Here is a 24,008-nt window from a genome sequence, read left to right on the forward strand (position 1 = left end):
GCGCAGGTGCGGTTGTAGCCGGAAATGTGTTTCCGCTGGGGAGTCGGTCTGGGCAGATACACGTGCGATCGGATTAACTCATTAACAACGTGGGAAGTGGTCGAACCAGTTTCGGAAAGGAGACTTTTTCTGTTTTGATTTTGAGCCGATCGCGGCTCAGCGGTCAGCTAAGCGCACAGAGATTCGGCTGAGGATACGAGCGTCTATGCAGCTGCCAGGACCCAGACGAGCCGGATCCCTGAGCGGGCGGCGCACCGTGCTCTGCGCATGCGCAGGAGCGGCCGAGGCGTGCTGCTGTGCTGGCCGGGGGTTGAGCAGCTGCCGCCATGGGGAAGCTGAACGTGGTCATGCTGCGGTACCTGTCCAAGGAGCATTTCCGAGTCCTGATAGCGGTGAGCGGGGCAGGCGGGCGGCGGGCGGGGAGGTTTTGTCGTCTGGCACGGCCGCTCAGTCTGCCCGCCTGGCGCCTTGCCCGCCCGACGAGTGCGGGAGGGAGCGCTCCGAGCGGGCACAGCTGCTCCTCCACCCCGTTCCTGGGAGCGCAGCCAGCCGGCTGCCGAGTTGTGGTTGGCTCTCTACCGGTTTGGGGCCCCCAGTACAAGAAAGACAGGGAGCTGTTGGAGAGGGTCCAGTGGAGAGCCACAAAGATGATCAGGGGGCTGGAGCACCTCCTTACACAGACAGACTGAGGGAGCTGCGCTTATTCAGCCTGGAGAAAAGGAGGCTGCGGGGTGACCTCATTGCAGCATTTCAGTACCTAAAGGGAGCCTACAAACAGGAGGGGAATCAACTCTTTGAAAGGGGAGATAACAGCAGGACAAGGGGAAATGGTTTGAAGTTGAGGGAGGGAAGATTTAGGTGGGATGTCAGGGGGAAGTTCTTTACAGAAAGAGTGGTGAGGTGCTGCCCAGAGAGGTTGTAGATGCCCCGTCCCTGGAGGTGTTCAAGGCCAGGTTGGATGGGGCCTCGGGCAGCCTGGTCTGGTGTTCCGTGTGGAGGTTGGTGGCCCTGCCTGTGGCAGGGAGTTGGAGATTCATAATCCTTGAGGTCTTTTCCGGGCCATTCTGTGATTCTGTGAAGACATTATTACATATATATGTGAGAGGTTAGTTAAGTTACTCATCTGAGATAAGTGGTTTAGACTCAGGGAGTATCTAATGCTATTCAGCTGCTGAACACTGGCTAACCGATCCATTTTTCATTTGCTGTTTTAGGTGGAAATGGGAATGAAGAACCACGAAATAGTTCCTGCCAGCTTGATTGCTTCTATTGCAAGCCTGAAGCATGGTGGCTGTAACAAAATTTTGAGAGAGCTGGGGAAACACAGGCTCCTGGCTTATGAACGAACTAAAAGTGAGTTTTGTTTATGAGTTGGGCTCCTCTCACCCCTTCTTATGCTAGAGTGACATTGCTTGGCATGCACAGACATCTGGAGCAATTGCTCATTTCCTCTGGGGTCTAGCCTGAGAATGTGGATTTGTTAAGCAACAAATGATAATGCTGTCTCTTTAGCTGCTGATTCCAGTAGAGCTCATAGGCAGGAAAGAGATGAAAGGAGAGCAGTTAAATCTTGTTCACTCCGTTACAAAATTCATGGAAATATGAAATAACTGTTGGTTAAGGTAATATTCAAGTGCATACAAAAATCAACCCAAATTGTTAGAGTTTTATCACAGTGCACAAATGGAAAAGACTGCAAAAGTCATGTGACCTGCATCTCAGCAGAAACAGTTACTAAAGTATTTTTTATTCCTTTCCAAGTGTCAAGTAATAGTGTAGCAGGCCCTTGCCCATATCCTTCAGCCTTGTAGTTTCATCTCACTTTTGAGTCTGCATGAAATTCCTTCCCTTTTGGTCTCCATTCTTCAGAGTTTTAAGGATTGGTTTAGAGCCTCACAATAATCCTAAATCCCTGCTATATCTCCTAGGTAATTATCTTCAAAAGTAATGCCACTTCCATGCCATTTAGAGTATCATAATTACGTGTGCTGTTGAGGAGGAGCTGATAACATGTCTATCTTTTATCCAGTTAATTTTTCTAAGACTTGCAGGAATTTAAACATTCCATCAAATTTGGCTGATACTAACCAAGAGAAAATGTAGTACTTGAGTGTTTTGTACCATAAGCTGGAACAAGAAACTTGACTAAAACTAGGCTTTTTTTTTTTAAGGTAATATGTCCGTAGTAAGGAATAAAATGTTTTATAATTTATTTTTATTTAGCGGTCCAGGGCTATCGGCTAACTAATGCAGGGTATGATTACCTTGCCTTGAAAACTCTGTCTTCCCGGCAAGTCATCAGTTCTGTTGGAAATCAGATGGGTGTTGGCAAAGAATCAGGTAATTCAAAAAACTTTTTTTTTTAAGGAAACATATCAGTATTTTTGCTTGTATTTTGCTAGAAACTTGGTAAATGTATCTCTCTAGATAGTCATCTCAGTTAAACACCAAGATCTGTGGCTCACTTCATGAGGCTTTTGACTGCATTTGATTTTTTTTTTTTTGTAAGAGTGTTCCAGTTTGACCATTTCGTCCAAATTTTAATTCATCTCTTGAAGGTTATTTTGCTGACAGATGCCAAATGTCACATGGTTCGTGAAGAATTTTGAACTGTTTTATCAAAAAGATAACTTCAGCTTTTTCATTCCACCTATAAAATAAAATAATGTAAAATACAATCAAAACTATTGGAGTGCTGTCTTGGTTTCTCTTACATATAGGTTGTAATTTGGCGTCTCTTTCATCGTTAAAGAGACTTGTTGTAGACAAATGGTAGAAATGAAATTAGGAGGTTGGTCCCTTGGGATTTGTCTCCAGTCAGTTGAAAGAAGGCAGGTTTTCCAGCATGTTATTAAGAACACTGTAGTTTGGCATCTGCCTTGTATTTCCCTGTTTGGGAAGCTTATAGGTCCATGCTGTACATGTGGCCTGCAGAAATACCAGTCTACCCTGATTGTAGGAACCTGAAGTCAGAGAGCTTCAATTGTCTCAGTTCTATTCCAGTTACATTTACCTTCTGGAATGAAAGATGTTTCAGATAACATCAGTATTTCTACTAATGAAGAACCGTAATCTCTTCCACAATAATTTCTTCCATCTCAGATCACTAATAGACAATATATAAATGTAACTCTCTTTACTGTTGGACTAAGTGTCGTAGACCTTTCTATGCCAGAAATACTTTTTCATTATAGACTTGTCAGATACCATTTATTTCATAGCTATGTGTTGTTGTTTCTCTTCTAGATATTTATATAGTTGCAAATGAAGATGAGCAACAGTTTGCAATGAAATTGCATAGGCTTGGAAGAACTTCTTTTCGCAGTCTGAAAAACAAGCGTGACTACCATAAGCACAGGCATAAAATGTCATGGCTGTATTTATCCCGACTAGCAGCAATGAAGGAGTTTGCCTACATGAAGGTAGAATGCTATTTGCACAGTATCAACAATGGTGTAATATACTGGAAGATACTTCTCATGCTATCTTCTCATCACTTTGTATTTGCAGTACTAATAGAATTTATGCTTATTTTCCTAGTGGACTTAAATTATGCATTTCAGGGAACATCAGTGCTGTATTCTTATATAGTGTCCAGTGATATAATGAAGCCTTGCAACAGAAGTCGTACAAAACTGAAGCAAGTTTTCCTAGAGGATTTCAGTTGAATGTTATTACTACTGGACAACTTTATGTTGTCTGTCTGAAAATCTCAATGAAGGCATCTGAGTACCTGCAGTATGCTGCTTCCACCCTAATATTTTGTGCTTATCTTGGATTGGAGTTTGTTGTACACATAATGTTTTCTTAACAATTTTCTTTTTATTTTTCAATATGTTGACCCTTTCCAGGCTTTGTATGACAGAAAATTTCCTGTTCCAAAACCTGTAGACTACAACAGACATGCAGTTATTATGGAGCTCCTTGATGGCTATCCTTTGTAAGTACTGAAGCTTGAATTCTCTGTTTCACAGAAACCCCAACAATTATAAGTTCAGTAAGGCAGCAGGAATTGCATTTTTCCTTATCATGTGAGTGAATTCTGACCACAGTAAAGCTGCTTGGCCTGCAGTGGTTACAGTCCTGTTTAGTTATAGTCTTACTTCTATGATCAATTTATCTAAATAAAAATTTATTATTTGTTCAAAGTAACTAGTGAAGTAGACTTAATTTCTTTCAAGTATGCAATACACTGGAAGAGCAACGTGATGCAGATGTTAGTGGTACAACTGATTTCTATGCAGAAATTGTATATTCTGTTATGTTCAGTATTGAGTTGTATTTCCTCTGCATTCTGAGATCAAGTTCATGATGCATGCTGTGGCAACTTAGATAAGATTACAGCTGTCCAATCCAGAGCTTGTGTTTAAAAATATAAGGGGGAAGGGGAAGTGAGGAGTGTTCTCTCTTTACACGTATACTCTTTAATGTGTCATGTATACTCTTTTTTATAAATTTCTTTTATTTCTTGAATTGTTCAAAATCTTTCAATGATTTAAAAAAAAATTGTGTGTGATGAATGGTTTGGTTGCATAGCTGAATGTATTTGATACTCTATAAAATGTAGAATAGCATAAGTGCTTACCCAGAGATTTAAAGCATCACGTACTAGAACAAAAAGTCTATGTTTTGATATGGTAATGAATATCAAAAATAGAAGTTTAATCAAAAAGTGATTATCCCAAAGTATAACAGTTGAAGAGAAACATGGAATAAGTGCCTTTTAAGTAAGTGCCTTCAGTGTATTCTGAATCCCCTTTGTTTGTTAAATAATTCCACATCTGTTAGATAGAATGGTTTCATGTGGGCATCTGCAGTGGAGTTTTACCATGCTCACCCTGTTCTGCAGTTTTAGTCTGAAGGAGATGCTGGATGAAAATTATTTCAAATGAAAAACAGTCTCAGAAGATGCCAGTTAATGTGATTTCCAGATTCAAAGAACAAGGGGTATATTTTATGATATAAGACCTGACCATATGAGAAATGTTACCAATTAATTTTTCTACCTGTACAAAAATGTTCAGCAGCAGCATGTTTGAAAGCTGCTGGACTTTCCTTGTGCTTTCTTTCAGTGTTGTGCAGTTGATCTGCTCTCATAACACTGTAATGTTGCATTCAGGCCAAAATGTATCACAAGAAAATTTTAAGTTCTGGCTTTTCCTTTAACAGTTTTTGTATAATAAAACAACTGCCTCTTCATGCTGTTTATGAAGAGAAGGTGATGTGTATTTTTCCCATTTCCAGTACTTTGTTTTCACTGGTATGTATTTTAGAGTGTCCTAAGATTTTTATGTTTTGGATCCTCACTTACCTTCCAGCCTAGTCTTGAAAATATGTTTTTGTGAATGAAAATACGAGGCATTTGAATATGGGATTACCTCCGGTTTCGGTACAGGACTTCCTGTTGTGAAGTTAGGCTTATCTAAAAAAACCCATACATAAAAATTTGCTGATCCATTATTTAAATACTGCAGTATGACAAAAGAACTGATGAGAGGACAAGAGAATTGGTATAAGTTGAAAAGCTTATAAGTACAAGGAGAAAATTCCTCCGTATTAGGGCAGTGCGACAGTGTGGCACAGGGCAGCTAGGGAGGCTTGCACAGTCTTTCTACATCCCTGGAAGCTTTTCACCCTCATTGTGGGAATTCCTGATAATTTTATATCTGTTTTCAGAGCTGAGAAGGTTATCAGAATAGAGACCTCTGGAGCTAACTTGAATTACTCTATACTTCTGTGAGAATTAATTGGTGTACCTTATCTATATTTATTAAGTCCTTCTGGGTTCAGTATATTTTATTTGAAATTTCCAGGTGCCAGGTGCGCCAAATGGAAGATCCTGCCTCTGTCTACAGTGAATTAATGGAGTTAATTGTAAAACTTGCCAATCACGGCTTGATTCATGGGGATTTCAATGAATTCAATCTCATACTGGATAATGATGACCATGTCACTATGATTGATTTTCCACAGATGATATCAACATCACATCCAAATGCTGAATGGTAGGTAAAAAGTTTATGGTATTTTTAAAACAGGTAAGTTAAGTTCTGATAAAAGCAGTCAGCTGTGCTTTATGTTCATAACCTGCTTCTACATCTACCATTTTTATCATTTTTATCAAATAACATTACAAGTGTAGTTTGATTTATGAATGAGCAGAAATATCTAGGATAAATTTATCATTAATTGCTCCTCAAAGAAAATAATTTATTTTGGTTAAGGAATACTTAGAAATGAACTGTCTACTATTTAGATAATTAGCTTTTTCTCTAGATGCATAATAAGTCATTAACTTGCAAATAAAATGAGTAATAAAAAAGTACACAATAAAATTGTGTCATTGCAATAGATTTAATTACTTTGATTCTTGTTTTTGTGCATTTCTGTGTTTTTTACAGGTATTTTGACAGAGATGTTAACTGTATTAAGGAGTTCTTTAAGAAACGCTTCAACTATGAGAGTGAGCTCTTCCCAGAATTCAAAGACATCAGGTAGAAGATGCCAGTTAAATCTGGGTTCCCCCATCTTTGGTTTTGTGTTGGCTTTATGGAATGAGCTGATGCCTGTTTGAGATGTTTATAGAAGAACTCTGGAGGGGAGAAAAAGCCAAATTAAGCAATTTGAAACGTTTTTGTTGTTCTTACAGTAAGAAGGTTCCCTTCAGAAAACTGACAGTTTTCTTCACTGTCAGTGAAATAGTATCCAAAAGCTAACAAATGCCTTAAAATGATCTGCTTTCTCCTCTGCCTTTCTGCTTTCAGCTGAGGGAAAAAGATCAAGGCAAAACCGTAATCCAAATGGTAAATACATAGGAAATATTACAGTGATGCAAAATCAGCTTCTCCCAGTCTTAAAAGCCTTAACAGTTCTGGCATATTGAGTATTCATATAGGTTTTGATTTTAAATTTATTTTTCAGAATGGTAGTAAACATGGTGTCTACCTCTTCAAATATTACCTTCAAAGTTTAGACATAAGGAAAAAATCTTCTACAGTGAGGGTGGTGAGGCACAGGCACAGGTTGCCCAATGTGATTGATGCCCCATCCCTGGAGACTTTCAATGGGAGGTTGGATAAGGCCCTGGGCAACTTGATCTAGCTTGGTGTCCCCGTTCATTGCAAGGGAGTTGGATCAGATGGACCTCAAATGTCCATTCCAACTCAAAGGATTCTATGATTCTTCAAAGTTTTTTTTATAATATTGTTTGTTTTTTTGAAAAGTAAACTGATTTTTCATGTATGTTGAGAGGGAAGCTGTTGCAATGAATAGGTTTTTATGTCATTCTGAGCTCTTGCTCAAGGAACAATTGCACTTAAAATCAGTGCATGTCAGTGCACCCTTTATTTTTCAGTTTGAACAAGTATTATTTAAAACCAAATTATACTTGTGTTAAAATAAAATTATTTCATTAAATAAATACTGATCTTAGAGATGGAATCATCTTCTCTGGCAGTTTGCTTCTGTTAAGCCACATTCTGCTAAGTACCAGAGCCTCACATTGTCTGGTATGTTTCAGCAAAGTACACTCTTTTTTAATATTATGGTAATTACAGTTTATGGTATTTTATGGCACATCCATAGCAGGATGATTTAAAGTATTGAAAGAAAACCTACTTTTACTGCTGTCTTTCAGAAGAGAGAGTTCTCTTGACATAGAGATTGCTGCCAGTGGATATACAAAAGAAATGCAGGAAGATGATGAACTGCTTCGCCCATCAGGCTCTGATGAGGATGATCATGCAGCAGAGGTATCAGAATTTGAAGAATTTTCTGAGAGTAACCTCAAATTCTTCAGAAGTAATCAGGAAGATAATGCAGAATTAATACAGGAAGAGGATTCTGAAAGCAGAACCTCTGAAGATGCAATGTATCACAATGAAGAGGCTGATACCACTGAAATTAGTGAAAATCTACAAAAACTGAGTTTGTCAGAGTTGAGTTCTGCCATAAATAAGGTCGAAGGGCAACCTGTGCATTGTAAATCCAGTGAAGATGCAGAGAATTGTGTAACTGTGTTTTCTGAGCATGAAAGAATGCTTGAAGGTACCTCAGAAAATCAGGCAGCTCAAGGAGAGTGCTGTATTGATAAGGACAATGAAGATGATGAATGCCCTGATCTGGTTGACTTGTCAACTTTAAACAAGAAGTTGAAGCCTTATGGGTAAATATTGATCTTTACTGTCTAACCATGTATTTCCTGCACTACCTCCCAGTAAATCTTACAAGTAGTTCAAAAACAACTGCTCTTCAGCCACCATAGTTCAAAGTGCCAACTAAAAATTTAATTTATTCTTAAAACAGTGCATTAATATATTTCTTGATTAAGTGTTACATGTACAGTACCAGTCATATGTATGATGCAGCAGTTGTCCTGTAGTAATAACAGGCTGCTTTTCATGTGTGCAGTATGCAAGCGCCTATTGTGTAATACTTCTTCCTGTCATAAATGCCTGTGTTGAACTGCTAGTGTTAATGTTTCAAATGGAAATGCTCTGCAATACTTAGATGTTAGCAAAACTGTTAGCAGTTTTCAAACTATGTCTCAAAAATTTTATGACTAAAATATGATTATCGTGCGTTAATTTTGCTAGGTAGAATAAAACACTACTTTACATATTTCAGAAATGAAGATGATATACCTCATATTGCTGAGAACAAGGCAAGAACAAGGACCACATCAACCAGCAGTCTTGGGAGCTGTTCAACCATTCCACCGGTAATTATTACTGTTACTATTGCATTATTATCATCTAGTTAACTCTGAGACCATCTTAAATTTCACATGGATGTTAGTAGGTAATTGTAAAAATATGTTCTAGAATTATTTGGTTTTTAGTGATTACTACCATGTTCCTCTCTGGCTTGCAGTTACATGGTCATAGACAAATGGTACTGACAATTTTCCAATTGCTGACTTGTGAATTACATCCAGCACTTTACTCTATTTGTTGCTCTTTTTTCTGTTACAAAGTCTCTATGTTTGTGTAAGCAACTTTAATTTGATGGTAGCAGGTATAGGTCATACAATCTGTCCTTTCATTTCTCTTACTAGAAGTGGATTCTGTTCCACAATTAATGTTTTTGTATTTTAGAAGTGAATATTTAAGCAAAGATTTAACCTGCTCTGTTTAGAGATTTCTTCATGCTTTTCTGAAATATTTATATCGACTCATTTTAGTAATGGTTTCTCCAATAATTTGAATTTAACTTTCAGAATTATATAAATCAGGAGGTTTTGCAGTAGAATTTAATGTCTTTTTTCAACCACAGTTTATACATTAGTCAGTATGGCTTCTTCGATTACATTTTAAGAAGTACATTTTAGTTTCAAAGGGAAAAAAGGACAGCTATATGTGTAAATAAATGTATCAAGAACGGCATGCTTGGAAGTTGTCTCAAGACATTTGTACAGGGCTTCACATTTTTTAGTCATTCAAGTACTTACTGTAGAGAGTGGCTTTGCATCTTCTTAAGGAGGCAAAGAATTGGATTTGATTTATGAAATGGGGTAAAGAAGAACCAGGATGACCTGCCAGGAGTTCTTTAATTTCTGGTGCGTGCAGTCTGATGTGTTTTTTTCAGTTGTTGGATTTTTGTATATGTTGTTTTTTTTTTCCCCTAGTTTGCTGACTAAAGTTTTCAGAATTACTTTAAATTTCTATAGGGGTGACTTTAAATTACTTCTATTCACCATTAGGTGGTAGCAGTGGTCATGATGTAATTCTAGAAACCTTTCTAAGCATTTAGAGTTTGTATGTTTATTCTGTACACAGACACATAGAATTTGTTAGAAAATATTAAAATGGCATGTAAGTACCTAATATTCTCTTCTAAAAGAAACATAAGAGTACTTTGGCAGAAGAGGCTTTCAAGAGATGCAACCGCATAAAAATCCTGTTTATCCAATTTACCTTATGTAATCATTCCATTTGCATGCTCATACGCTGAGTAAAATGTTTCTGTCCATTGATAAATCTTATTTGAAAGTTTGAATGCTAGAAGTAAATAGTGGAACTAAGGGGAAGATACGTATGTGAGCTATTTCTAACGAAAGGACATGATTACAAAACTAAAACAAACAAAGGTACTGCAGTAGGGCCCTCTGTGGCTGCTGCTAGTACTTTTCTGTTGTTCATACAGCTTTCTCCATGGAGAATCGTATTAAAACATTTTCAGATTGAACACAGAGAAGGAATTCTTATGGACATAAATAAGCAATAATGGTAATAGCAGTAGGTACAGTCATAACTTGGAGTATGCCAAAGCAAAAGCAGTATGAGCTAAAGAAAATAAAATATTCTAGACAAAATAAAGTGTCTGTCTGTGCTTGTAGAAATCTTTTAGGGACTCTTCTCATTTAATCAAAGGAAATAATGTGAACTGTCAAAAAACTTAAACAGCAAAATGTAAATTTGTTTACTCTGAAATTTTTCTGTTTTTCTTATAGTTAAGTTTAGGATGACAGTAAGACAAATGAGACTTGCATGCTATGGTTGAGCAGTAGACTTTTGCAAATTTACACTATGATTACATATCAGAAATACCTGGTATTTGTGTTGCAAGATTTCTTGCTTGAACTGTGAATAAAATCATCTGCTTACTACAGCAGGAGAAGTAGAGAAGCCACCTTTAAGGGCTTTACCTATAAAAAGCAGAGAATTAGATCTTTTTTGCTGACAAATGAGAATGAGAACATTAGTGGACCAGTTTTAACTAATTCTGTTAAGTTTTCTTCAGGAATTTTTGAGGAATATTTTTACAGAGAATACACAGTTAATTTCCAAAGACCTTGTTAAATTCTGAGGTGAAACAGACACATCATAAACAAGATTAATGTAACTTACTGCCTGTTGATAAGAGTAGAGAGCAGTGAATTACTGAAAGCAGACTAAAACCACCTTTCCCCCACTCACCCTCCTCCATGTTCTCCCCTCGGACAGCGCATGTGAAGATGCAGTGAATGCTGTGATCAGCCCCATGATACTTCACCTCCCCTGGTTCTCCCTGGTCCCTCTGTGCCTCTGCCTCACATGGGTGCCCCTGAGTAGTCCCACTGGCTGCAGCTCTATCAGCACCACTCTGAGACTGCTCTGTGCCTTCATGTTCCAAATGACAAATTTACAGCTGTAACTATTAAATTATGGATTGATTTTTTTTTTTTATGGATACCTTTAGCCATCACAATACACAGTAGAACTCAGAATGAAAACAAAAGAGTAAATAGCATGACATTTCTTAAAACTACTGTAGTCTTTTTTTTTTTAACTGGTCCATTGTAATTCAGGCACTTAACACTGTGCAAGGTACCATTTAAAATGCTACTTATTAGAGCTAACACTAAAAGAAAATAATAGCACAGATAATCTTATACCCTTCTAGATGCTGGAGCCTTGAACGGTGTAGCATCAAACTGGAGTCCAAGCCACACACTCATCATGTGGACATTTTCTGTAGCATAAGTTCTCCCCTTTCAGTCAGTCAAACCGTAGTATGACTGCCTCACAGGGAAATACCTCTGTTCATCATTTCTGCTGTCAAAGAGAATGATGTTTTCGTGAGAACTTCTTGCCGCTCTATCAGATATAAGTGAAATTACACAGCAGTTGTAATCGCTGGTACCAACCAGAGGCTGCCTGCAGGCTTCTCTGTTACAAACAGCTGGCTGAGATTGCCCTGAAGCCCAGGGATCTGTATAAAACAGCACATGGCTGAGGGTTGCAAAGGGCAATTTTGAATACATCGGGGTTAGCCCTGGCATGGATCACCAGCTTGCTGTCATGCAGTGGTCTCCAGTCAGGATCCCCACTGCGTGTCCTTGTTAGTAGTGAAAATACAGGCTCACTGACTGTGTCTTAGTATTAAATGATTTTCAGAAAAGTTCTGATGCTGAATTGTTTCTTTGTAGGAACTGGTAAAAAAGAAGATAAAACGTCAGCTGACAAAACAACAAAAGTCTGCTCTGAGACAACGACTGCAGAAAGGAGAGGCAAATATTTATACCAAACAGCGTCGAGAAAATATGTACAACATTAAGTCAAGCTTGGACGCAGCTAGTTTCTGGGGATAACTTATTGAAACTACTGTAAACATCAGGAAACAAATAGTACATACAGTTAAAAGAATATTATTAATAACAGATATTCCTTTTATACAATGGAGCAACAGCTCTTCTGTACAACACTGTATTTTTCTGAAAGCTAATAAATATTATTCTTGTTCCTATGGTTTTGTTTGGAGAATTTTCTTTGTGTTTCTAGTTAAAACCACTGACTGTAATTTAAACTAAATCTAGGTGTGATCCTTTAACTATAGAAATTGCCAACAGTACCTTGTTTTAAATTGGTTTTACTGTGTTTGTATAGATTAAAGATTTTCCACTGTGCAGAGGATTCCTTTTTAAAATATCCCTTACTTCAAGCTTAGAGCTAGTTTTTGCAATGACATGAAGTGTCAATGCAAAATGCTGCATTCAAGTTATAAATGTTTGGCTTAATTAAAAATTACAAGGAAATATTAACAACTGGCCTTTCTTTTCTACCCCATAAGATTTTTCTATTCCATAAGATCTCTTGTGAAACTGTACAAAGACCATCAAACAGTATAACACTATTCATTCTTTGATCTTATCAATTCTTTTTTTTTTTTTTTTTAAACTTTCATTCTAAGTAATCGCACATAAAAATCTTGCCCAGAAAGAAGTGTAATAAGTGCTGTATGGATATGGGTTTTGGATGTACCTGTGCAGTTACCAATAAATTTAATTCCTTTAGTAACTTACATATAGCAATGAGAACTGTGAACTTCTCATTTCAAAAATATCACCATATCTTTTATGTTATATCCTGGGGCTCTGAAGACCTAAAAGATCAAATGCTTTGATGTATCTGCACTTAAGATGTGAGGTGGAGCCTTCCTGCAGAAGGATAACTCGGTGAAATTTATCGGTCTGTAGTTTCCAACATCATACATCTTCTATTTGCCAGGGGGAAATCAGGAATTTGAATGATACTTTAGATATCATGTGCACATATCTGATGCTATCTGTTCTACCCCTTCTACCTGACATTCAGCTTGTAGTTAATTGAAGAACTATAAGCTCTGTTCTGTCTTGAAGCACGCTCTTGATTTGAAAGCTTCTAGCTTTGGTCTTGCTGTTACAATGCAAAAGCTAGTATCGCCAGCATCTGTACATGTCCTTAAAGCCATGGCAGGCCAGTAACAAGATGCAAGAGATAAATGCTACCTGAACAATCACAGCTGTGGGAAAGCCTGGTGACAGAAGGAAGCCAAATTAAATCTTAGTTGTAAGTGCAATCAAGATACGCAATCCTATTTCCTGATGCAGATAGAACTCATTTTATCTGGAGCAGATATGTGACCTAAGTTAATTACATTTCTGTTTCAAACATCAAGGGAAAAAACGTCCTTGTATGTTTCTGGGCTGTTATATTAAGAGGTTGTTTCAGCGACAATGGTATTTCAGTTGTAGCTCTTTGTCTACGATGCGTGTGCACTTCTTGGCTTCTGAGTTTGAACTTTTCACAGTGAATGAGTTCTTTTTCTGACGCACGACCTTAAGTCTGTGCTGGTAATGGGTTTCAAAAATACACAAAGGCTGTCCCGTTTTATTCAGCTCCACAGAACAGAAGGGGTGATGGAAATCTTTGCTGTTTATTTTCACAGTGTTCCTTTAAAACATCCATTAACTGTTTTAAAAGTACTCTAATGGATGGCTGTAAGTTATCATTTCCATTTACTGGAGTTAGTGAGGGAGGAACAGCCTCGTGGTTACTGCTTAATATGTCTTTATTAAGCTTTTTTTTTTTTTTCTTTTTAAAGCAGCAGAATTCCTGAAATATCTGAAGTCATTGAAGGTCACAGCAACGTTTACACACAGAGTGAACTTCAGAGCACTATTTAGAGTGGACTTAAGGAAACGCAATGGTTAGGACAACAGCATTACAGCTCAGCAGCAAGGAATGTGCATGTGGGTTATAACAAAACCTGTTCAATTTATTTTAGTAGTCATAATGCTGGTTCATTATCTTGTAAGCAAAATTTGAAAATAAGGAGTGGAAATACACTATACAATGCACTTGTTATACGCAATGGTAGGTGATAATAGAGATACAAGTTTGTGTTGCAGTTTTCCATCCTAAAAAAGATAAGAATTGTTTGGGAACATGGAAGGAAGGACTATAGTAATTAAACAACACTCTCGTATGTCTTTTTTCCAAACCAGGAAGACTTTACAGGAACTGAAATAAGTTACTGCTTTGTAATGGCAGTGCAGCCCTGATTGGTGCAGCTTGTGGCTGTTACACAGATGTGTGTGGCAGCACTGTGTGTACATTTGTACTTCAAGCTTTCGCCATTGCATCTGTGTCTGTCCTGACTGGAGTCCTGTTGAGGCCACTGCACTTTTCTCTTACACGTTAGTAGTTTAACGCGCTGTCGTTTTAATACACACTGTGTAGGGAGTGCAGAAAACAGATTCAAATTCAGTTAACACACCACAAGTTTAATTTTGCTATTTCAATTTATTTTCCTCATGCTGTTAATATCAAAGTCCCGATCCTGCTACAGGGCTAAAGGAAAAAGATCATAGCTCCCGCGTGCTGCTTTTATTTCTCAGCAAAAGTCTGCCCGGTAATTCCACAGCACTGCGTGTGGAGCAGCTTTATAACTTACTGAATCTTTTCTCAATCTTTTCTACAGTTTGAGAGTCTGGCGGTCTTCGCTCCAACTCACGGTCCTCATCCAGGAGAAACGCAGGTCCCCCTCCCTGCCCGCCGATGGGTGTGCTTGCAGGAGGAAGCCGCGCACTGAGCTGCTTTGCAGCTCCTCAGCACGGCGCATGGGGAGGTGGGCCCTTGGAGTGCCTTGGAGTTTGAGGCAGTGCCTGATTGGGAGACGAGGGGAGACTCCTCAGGAGCCCGTGCATCAATGAGCTGCTGCAGGAAGGCAGCGCGGGGCTCGGCTCACTCGGGCATGAGGACAGCTGGTGGCCGCTGTCTGGCAAAGCAGGACGGAGATGGACAGAATCCTGGAGTCTTTGCAGCTGGTGATTGCCCGAGTTCTGCCTCACAGAGACCCTGCCCTGGTGTTTAAGGACTGTAAGTACCATGAAACTGTCCGGCTTCTCTCACAGAGTGTTCCTTATAGCTGAGGCAGGAAGAAAGAGAAGTAATAATTAATCTGCTTGTATATATGTGTGAATCACAAGCTATAGTTGTTTTAACTCTGCCTATTGCAGGCAGTGTTGCTGGTTGTGTTTGGAGTTTGCATTTCAGAGAATTGATTCGGAACCATTTCATAGGATACTGACTTGCATCCCAGAAACTACTCCTGGTGATATTTTTTACTAGTGATGATCCTGGAAAACTTTCTGTCAGCTCCCTTCCTCCAACAGTTAGCTTGTCGTATGAAACCACATGTCTTTTTAACTACTGATTCTGTAAAACTAATAAATAAATACATATCACAATAGAAATCACAATCTTTATGCACTGATGCAATGTGAAAAGATGTTTTCCTGCAGGCATGTGGAATGTGAACTGTTTTCCAGTTACCAACTTGTCGATGGCTGCACCTTTCCAAAGCATGCCACAATTGCTTGCCTCACTGTCCTTTCTCCCCCTCTTGGAGTACAGACTGTGTAAATGGATGCTGTGCAGTGAGTGCTGCACAGAAAACTGCTCTTTTAGCATCCTTTGAAACAAACGGAGTTGAACGTGTCACATCGTGGAAATGCAACTATTTAAACTGTGCTTTATGATGAGCGCAGGGCTGCACGTGGAACGAAGCACTGTTTAATTGGCAGATTTTTACAGAACACGTTCACATTGCCACAGATTTCACATAGTAGTGGGGTAGAAGCCTCCATCAGATTGAACAAGCAATAGCTAAATCTCATTGTTTTTACAGTTTCCTCCAGAGGTGAACGAGATCTTCCACAAATCCACCCTTATGTTAGCTTTGTGACTGCTGAATTAGGAGTTTGCTGGGTGCTGTTTCAATCAAGTTGGGGAACTGTATAATCATTGAATATACAAATATTATAATTATGAAATAAGCAAGAGAGTTTGGCTAAGGAGGTTATTATACCAAAAAGGGAATAGGTAGAGTGCTTATTCTTGTCCTGGGCTCGCTGGAAAACTTGAAAGGAAGTTTAAGATTTCCAGAAGAGATCTTCCCCACTGGTAGTCAGCTCTTAAATGGGTCTAGGAGGGGTGCAGCCAGGCTCCACCCCTTCCGGCAGCACAGGTGAATTGCCTTCACCTGTGCTTCCGTGGCTGACTCATTGCTCGCCTCAGGTGATCAGTCAGAGGTTCAGGCTGTGATTCAGCAGTTCCCATACAGGAATCAACTTTTTATTTGAGTAGATAGTGATAGGACAAAGTGGAATGGTTTTAAGCTCAAGAAGGGAAGGTTTAAATTGGACATTGGGGGAAGTTTTTCACGGGGGGAGTGGTGAGGTGTTGTAACAGGCTGCCCAGAGAGGCTGTGGATGCTCCATCCCTGGAGGAGTTCAAGGACAGGTTGGATGGGGTCTTGGGCAGCCTGGTCTGGTGCCAGATCTGGAGGTTGGTGGCCCTTCCTGTGTCATCAGGGGTGGAACCTGCTAATCCTTGGAGTCCCTTCCATTCAGTGATTCTGTCATTCTATGACCTGCATCAGTCAGTCACGTAATGCACAGCCAATGCTGGGACAATGTTTGATTTTTAAGAGTTTTTTTTCTTAACATTCACACCTAGTTGTCATTTGCCTGACCTAAGGTACACTGCAGAGGTATTTATTTCATCTCCACTTCATTTTTGAACAACCATGTTAAAGTTATTAAAATCAGCCTCGTACAATCGGCTGTTATCTACTCCCTTGCTGTGGAAGGGTTGAAGACATCAAGCACATGGCTAGAAATGGACCTGGGAGAAAAGCTGGTGTACTTGTACATTAAATGTCTCTACTTGCCAGATTCAGTGTTCAGATACATGGAAAAGTGAAGCTGTTCTGTAGTTCTGTGGCTCCCTGTAGGAGTAGTAGGACACTGCTCTCCTACAGATGTGGCATAAGGATCCATCCCCAAACCTAAACATTCACCGTCAGTGCCTCAGGCCCCCCCAGAGGAGGTTTATGTGCTGCTGGGTAGAACTGCATTACGGCTGCAGCTTCAGGACCTCACAGTACGGTCTGTGAGAGCACAGGAACAAAGAATTGGGTGGGGGGGTGGGCTGCAGGAAAAAGGGCATTCCCTTTCACGAGTTACCACGGGTAACCAGTTCCAGCACATCTACCCACACGGCTTTTATTGAAAGTGTGTGTAAGAGCTGCTTGGACAGCACACTGTGACCACCCACAGATCGGAGGCAGGGGGAGATGATTAAAGCAAAACAAAAGTGCAAGGGGTTCAGAGTACTGTTTTTCTTCAGATTTTCTGAGGCATGAAAAGAATTCTGGGGGTGTTCAAAATACAGGTTTAATCTATGAGAGTTGCTCCAAAAGTAATGCCTCCTATTTTATTGTGTTGGCCACCAACATCAGAGGCAGATGTTGGTGGTATGGCAATAGAGGTGGAACCTTCCCATCAGTTTCCCAATACATGTTATTACCGTGTGACTGGTGGCTGCAGAGCAGCACTCTGACAGAATGGAAGCACGCATCAAGCAAAAGTGTATCACAGAATTTCTCCACATGGAAAAAATGACACCCACCAACATTCATCAACACTTGCTGAACATTTCTGAAGACCAAACTGTGAGGTAATGGGTGGCGAATTTCAGTAGTGGCAACAGTGACAGTGGGTCACCTTTGCTGGTGCAGATCGGTATGAGCAAGCTCAGCATGCAATTGTTCATTGCTGATGGAAATGCAGAGCTAATGGTGGTACCTATGTTGAAAAAAAGAAGTGTTTTGTAACTGAGAATTTGCTCTATCAAACAGTGTTATTGTGCTCTTTGTACCTGTTGTATTTTCCATGGAAATAAATAGAAGGCATTACTTTCAGAACACCCTACTTAGATAGATAGGTTTGAAGTTGCTGTGAGTACATGCTGCCAGTTCTGACTGGTAACAGACACAGTGCTTTGCATGTAATTTGGATGAGAATTTACAAGTGTTCTCTTTATCTTGTCAAATCTAGAAATTAAGTAGTGTCCATCTCTGATTTTTAATGGGATATAAAGCAAGATAATGCCTCGTGCTTCCCCTATGAAAGCATGCTTTTACAAACATGTTGCTTTCAACTTTTACTGGACCAGGTAAGAATGAACAATCCAGCACCCACTTCACTACAGAGGCACTTTTTCACGACCTGGGCTAACTCAGTATGTAGGGAAGACTGAGTTTTGCTGGGAGAGGAAGAACGTGCATCCCAGAGCAAGTCTGCTGCTGCCTGCTCTTGTATCTCAGGAAGTTTGCTTATGCTGACTGAAAGGTAGAGTATGAGGGATGCTCTGCAGAAGGCTTGCCCCAGAAGCAAAAGGCAGAGGTGCAGAGTACGCACTGCTGGATGCTGTTGGCAGGAGTGAGCACAGTGCAGCAGAGCTCCTTCTGGGGCAGCTTCTCCCTCCAGTAGCAGGGATGAGATTTAAGGGAGATGCATGATCACGGCTGGGTGCACTGGCAGCAGGACAGCCTGTACTTCACCTGTGTCACTACTGGCAGTCCTGCAGAAAACCTGAGGTGAGAAAGATGAGTGGTCCTTCCTACTTTGTCCTGTTGGTATATAAACCATAGAGGTGTGCGTGTATCTGAAAACATGCTGGCTCTGGCTGTGGGGACGAATGCGGAAGTGTTAGTATGTAATAAACTACAGTGTAATTAAATTCACTCTCATGTTCATACTCCTTCTCCATACATACTATGGATGTATTAGAATACACTAGTATAATCTAACTTTAGTTTTCGTGTTTCTTTTGTTGCAAGCCAAAGCAGTTTGCAGTTCATTATGTTAATCCCAGTCCCTCTGAATTGAGACTCAGAATGGAGTCAAGATGTTGATTGAATAAGAAAGTACTTTTATTTATTAAAAGATAGGCTAGCACGAGAGAAAGAACAGGAGAGAAGAAAAGGAAGGAGATAAGGAAGGGGAAGGGATGGGAGGGAAGAGGAAGGAGAAACATAAGGAGAAGGGAAGAACATAAGGAGAAGGGGAGATGAGGGAAGAAGAGAAGAGGTCTTCTCCTTCTGGGATGGTCAAGGATGTGGTGAGACAAGCACAGCTGGCTGTGGGTTTGGCAGTGCCTTTATGCCATAGCATAGTCCCCTCCAATTGGGCCAGGAGCTATTTAGAGTTTAGAGTGTTTGGCCTCAGGCATCGTGCGTATGCCATACAAGCCACATTTCTCCCTTCACATGGTGATCATGGAGGGTCACAGTGCTCCCGTTCTGTATTGTGTTGTCACAGAGGCTGAGCCAGAAAGAAACGTCACTTCATTGTCATACCTTTAAAAAACATAGATTCTTTGACAAAAATGTGGATATCGAAGCAAGAAAAGAAGCTGGTGGACTCACAAATTCTGGCAAGTAGAGTCCAATCAAAAGCTGCAATACAAAAGGGTTGCTTTTATTTTAATATGTCTGTTGGGTCTAAGAGAATGAAGTGCACTGTTTTTATCGTAGAATCATAGAATGGCTTATATTGGAGGAGATCTTAAAGATGATATAGTTCCAAACCCCTGCATAGGGAAGCTGTGGATGCCCCATCCCTGGGGCATCAAAGACCAGGTGGGACGAAGCCCTGGGCAGACTGATCTGTTAACCCTGCTCATGGCAAGGCTTTACCTGATGTGGAATTGTTGAGTACAGCTACTGAGGAATATATTACAGAAAAAGTTTCCAGAATTAGGGACGGTTTGATATTGAACTAATTTGTGGAAGCCCCAAATATATGTCAGTATCCAATTCTGTAGAATACTGTGCAAAGTAGATTCTCTGCCTAAGAACACTCAGTATAAAGTAAAGCTATTCTTTACTCCAAAATTTGCTGAGATAACTGCACGGGGAGTATCTAGATGACTTCACGTGGCAGATGGCCCTGCTGAAGAGCTCAGCATCTGATGGCTGGGGCACTGTGGCAGCAGCAGGCTTTCCCTGCAGCTCTAATCTGACAGCAAGCAGCTACTCTAACTTACTGCAGTACTCATGGTGCTACATCTGGGTCTTGGTCTGCTCTGTCTCTCTCCTGTCTTCAGCTCTAGCTTGTCTCCTATTCAAACACAGGAGAGCAAAAACAGCATTTCATGTGTTACGCAGCTGGAAGATCTTCCTTTTGATCCTTCCAGGAAGCAAACTAAAAGACACCAGCTTGTTTGTTGGGTGTTAGACCTGGAATACATTTTCTTGGCTGTGTAGGGTAGGGGAAAGGAGTTGCTCTTCTAACTGCCACTTGTGCCTTGCACTCACTGGTATAGTCTGTGTGGGAGCCATCAGCCTTACCACTCTTTCAAGATGAGTCATCAGCAAGCGAAAGCTGGGAGAGGAATCAGAAAGTGCAGTGCCTTTGCATCACAAAGCCTCAAAAGTAAGGTAATATACCTATAAACACTTCAAGCAGTCATGAATCAGTTCCTCCATTTCATAAAGCATTTCCAAATTTATCACCTTGTTTCAAGCCTAAATTTGTTGAATGCCAGTTATAACCACTGTGTTTTTTTATGTCTTTGTTTCGACAATAAAACGATGTTCTGGTATCAGCTACAGATTGTAATATAGCTTGGAAAAAGCTAAATACTTCCACTGAGATTTTCAAACCTGGCTTGAATTCATGGCTCCTGGCTGAATTGCTGAATAGTTGGTTTGTGAAACAGCCCAAGTGATTTCAGATCAGTTGAACATCAGCGTGTCTCCATGTTTTTACTGGCAGTGACAAACTATATTTCATTTGTACATTTTACCAGCAAAGTTTTCAGGTCAGCAATAGACTGTAGATGTTTTAAGAGAAAAAATATGTTAAGGATTATGACCAGATCCCTGTGGGATTTCAGTAGAATCAGCCCAGCTCACTTATCTCTTCATTAAACACTGAACTAGATTTGTCAGTGAGTACTATACTAGCTCTCCGTGATATAAGCTTTTGAATTTGAGTGCAGTGCCGCCAGAGTAAGTCAGCTGTCTTGGGAAAATATTACAAGATTAAGTTTCATCAAAAAAAAACATCTTTTCCTTTCTAGATTATCATTTTTATTATATTATTCCTGTGGAAACTAGTTATACTTCTGATTATCATAATAGATTAACAGTTTTACAGATGTTTATAGCTATTTTTGGATACTGAAATTCTACCAGAATTCTTTTCATTTTTCCCATGTAATGCTAAATAAGACCTTATGCGAAGCTGCTTGGCAATGATTAACAGTTGTCTAATTTTAGCAAGTCTCCTTATTCTGTCCCAGATGATAACCTTTTCCCCACTCATAACACTTCAGAGACTGACACCTTGCCTCATCCCAAAAGTGGCATCAGTAAAACCCTCCCAGTTGCTACCCTTCCTTTTCTCTGATTGGATCTAAGCTGGCTGTGCTGAGGGGCTGAGTTAACCACCTGTGAAGCACCTAGTCAACCTACACCATTCTCTGAGCATCTTACTTCCAACACTCTCTTCCCCTATTTGACAGAACCTTAAAAATGACTCTTTTGAGGAGCCTGTTCATATGATTTATTTAATTTTGTTCTTTTCCCAAATCTTCAAAGTCTTCTAGGAACTGCCAGTGAGTGGTGGATTTAAAGTATTCATTGTCAGGACACAATAAGATCTTCTTTTTCTGAAACAACTTCTTGCTATTAGCAGTCCATAGCTAGGTCATTCCACTCATCTTGCCTCATGGAGGGACCCAAGTCCTTCATGGAGAAAGGAAAAGTTCCCTGAAAGCTCCTCGGCATATTGTTAGTACTTCCTATATGATGATTTTTTTTTTTAACAGTATTACAGAATCACAGAATCACCAAGGTTGGAAAAGACCTACAAGATCATTCAGTCCAATCACCAATAGTTCTCACTAAACCTCAACACAGTGTCCAAATGTTCCTTGAACACCTCCAGGGTCGGTGACTCCACCACCTCCCTGGGCAGCCCATTCCAGTGCCTGACCACTCTTTCAGAAAAATAGTATTTCCCAACGTCCAGCATAAATCTTCCCTGGCGCAGCCTGAAGCCATTCCCTCTAGTCACCAGTTACATGAGAAGAGGCCGACCCCCAGCTCGCTACAACCTCCCTTCAGGCAGTTATAGAGAGCAATAAGGTCTCCCCTGAACCTCCTCTTCTCCAGACTGAACAATCCCAGCTCCCTCAGCTGCTCCTCATAAGGCCTGTGCTCCAGACCCCTCACCAGCTTTGTTGCCCTTCTTTGAACACGCTCCAGGGCCTCAGTGTCTTTTTTGCAGTGAGGGGCCCAGAACTGGACACAGTACTCAAGGTGCGGCCTCACCAGAGCTGAGTACAGGGGGACAGTCACTTCCCTGTTCCTGCTGGCAGCACCGTTTCTTATGCAAGCCAGGATGCCATCGGCCTTCTTGGCGTATGCTTGGTTTCATTCTGTTTTAGTAGGGATTTGGGGCTTATTCTCTTCATACTACATCAGTGTAGGATGGAATAGAAATAGAGAATAGAAATTGCAGCATGGGAATCAGTATATCCTAATGTAATCACTGCTAACTTGGTAATGCGTAACAGCTGATAAATGTACAACAGCATAATGGCAAATGTAACTGATGTTGCCTAATCACATTTGCAACATTTTTTACCCAAAGCTATCTAATTATTAATATGAAAATGTGCAAAATGAATCAAAAGAGATGCGAGAAAACTTCCATCAAAAAACAGCTGGCTTCCACTTCAGTTGCTGACCTTTTTTCTATAGATTTAACCAGTACTGTTTGCTAGCCTGAGCTCGATTTAACAGCTTCCCTAAGATGTGTGCATTAAGTTACAAGCCATAATAGGCTGCAGCTGCAGAAAGGTGCACTTGTAACTTATGAACTTTGTTTAAATGGTATGGTTTCACTGATTATGTGCTATAGGTTGATTTAAGACATGTAAGACAACTTTACTAGCCTCTCACTGAAGAATCTTCTTTAATAGATTTCATATTATGTATTTCTCTTATTCAGAAAGCTTATATTTTTCCTTTGCATTCACATATTAAATTAAATCCACAAAGGCAGTTAAAAGGACTCTCAGAAACAGCTGTTTTAAGTTTTAAAATGACAAAGTAGGTGGTTATCTTGTGTGCATTCTTTATATTCCACTCTCTCAGCAGCAAAATGTTGTCAAGTCTACGACTCCATTCTGTGTTAGTGGCAGAGGTACTTGGCTCCTGCCCTCCCAGTCATGGCAGTATGCTGTTTATTGTGTGTTTGTTTGCCTTGACTCAGGAAAGTGCCTAGCCAGTTTTTTTAGCAGCAATCCACAGAAGATTGGAAACAATTTTTTTTCTTTTTTTTTCTTTTTTTTTTTCATTCTGGCATCAGTTTGATGCAAACTTACATAATTCAAGTCCAAGAGTTCTGTTTCCCACTTAATTGAGAATTTGACCCCACAACTTCCATGAGCAGAAGTAAGACATTTCCTACTCAATGAGAAATTGGCTGCAAAATAGTGCCATGTTGTATGATACGTGTTATCATTTAATCCTCTTCCAAATCTGACTCACATAAAACAGGATTTCTGAAAAGTGAAAAAAGCTCAGAGTTCATTTAGGGTAAATGCAGCAGAACAACCCATGTATTTCTGCAGAATCAGAGCTTCCAAATAGCCTGTTCAATAAATAAATAAATAAATAAAAATAAAAAGCCTACCCTTGTTGTCTTCAAGCAAGCTACCAAGGTTTGCACTATAGGATAGCATCACCTGCCACAATGCTCAGTCCCTGGACAAGAAGTTTCCCAGCTATTTAGAAAGCACAGAAGAGGAAAATGAATGATCTTCTCACTTCATTACCAGACATTACAGTCAGCATCATAAATCATAGAATCATAGAATCACAAGGTTGGAAAGGACCTACAAGAT

At 39.9% G+C, this 24,008-nt stretch overlaps 2 protein-coding genes across 2 annotated transcripts in view; both read left to right on the forward strand.

Moving 5' to 3' along the window:
* Positions 1–9: 9 nt before the first annotated feature.
* Positions 10–12,228, forward strand: RIOK2 (RIO kinase 2). The gene is made up of 10 exons (XM_090131621.1): positions 10–392; positions 1,215–1,353; positions 2,224–2,340; positions 3,247–3,422; positions 3,852–3,940; positions 5,814–6,005; positions 6,402–6,494; positions 7,637–8,164; positions 8,626–8,719; positions 11,909–12,228. The coding sequence occupies exons 1-10, from the start codon at positions 327–329 to the stop codon at positions 12,068–12,070; spliced, it is 1,656 nt and encodes a 551-aa protein (XP_089987747.1). The 5' UTR covers positions 10–326; the 3' UTR covers positions 12,071–12,228.
* Positions 12,229–14,869: 2,641 nt separating this feature from the next.
* LIX1 (limb and CNS expressed 1) overlaps positions 14,870–24,008 on the forward strand; it is a 33,277-nt gene continuing 24,138 nt past the window's right edge. The window contains exon 1 of the mRNA XM_090131697.1: positions 14,870–15,119. Within this exon, the coding sequence (XP_089987823.1) occupies positions 15,038–15,119 (82 nt within the window). The 5' untranslated portion in view covers positions 14,870–15,037. The remainder of the gene's footprint in view (positions 15,120–24,008) is intronic.

The sequence above is a fragment of the Phasianus colchicus genome, chromosome Z, assembly GCF_987193195.1.
Source record: "Phasianus colchicus chromosome Z, bPhaCol1.hap1.1, whole genome shotgun sequence".
In the NCBI taxonomy this organism is placed as follows: Eukaryota; Metazoa; Chordata; class Aves; order Galliformes; family Phasianidae; genus Phasianus; species Phasianus colchicus.

Bases quoted from the DNA above. Each gene is read 5' to 3' on its own strand.
- RIOK2 (XM_090131621.1), top strand. From the start codon at position 327: ATGGGGAAGCTGAACGTGGTCATGCTGCGGTACCTGTCCAAGGAGCAT. The intron at 393-1,214 runs GTGAGCGGGGCA...TTGCTGTTTTAG, and splicing joins ATTTCCGAGTCCTGATAGCG to GTGGAAATGGGAATGAAGAA. The intron at 3,941-5,813 runs GTAAGTACTGAA...TGAAATTTCCAG, and splicing joins CTCCTTGATGGCTATCCTTT to GTGCCAGGTGCGCCAAATGG.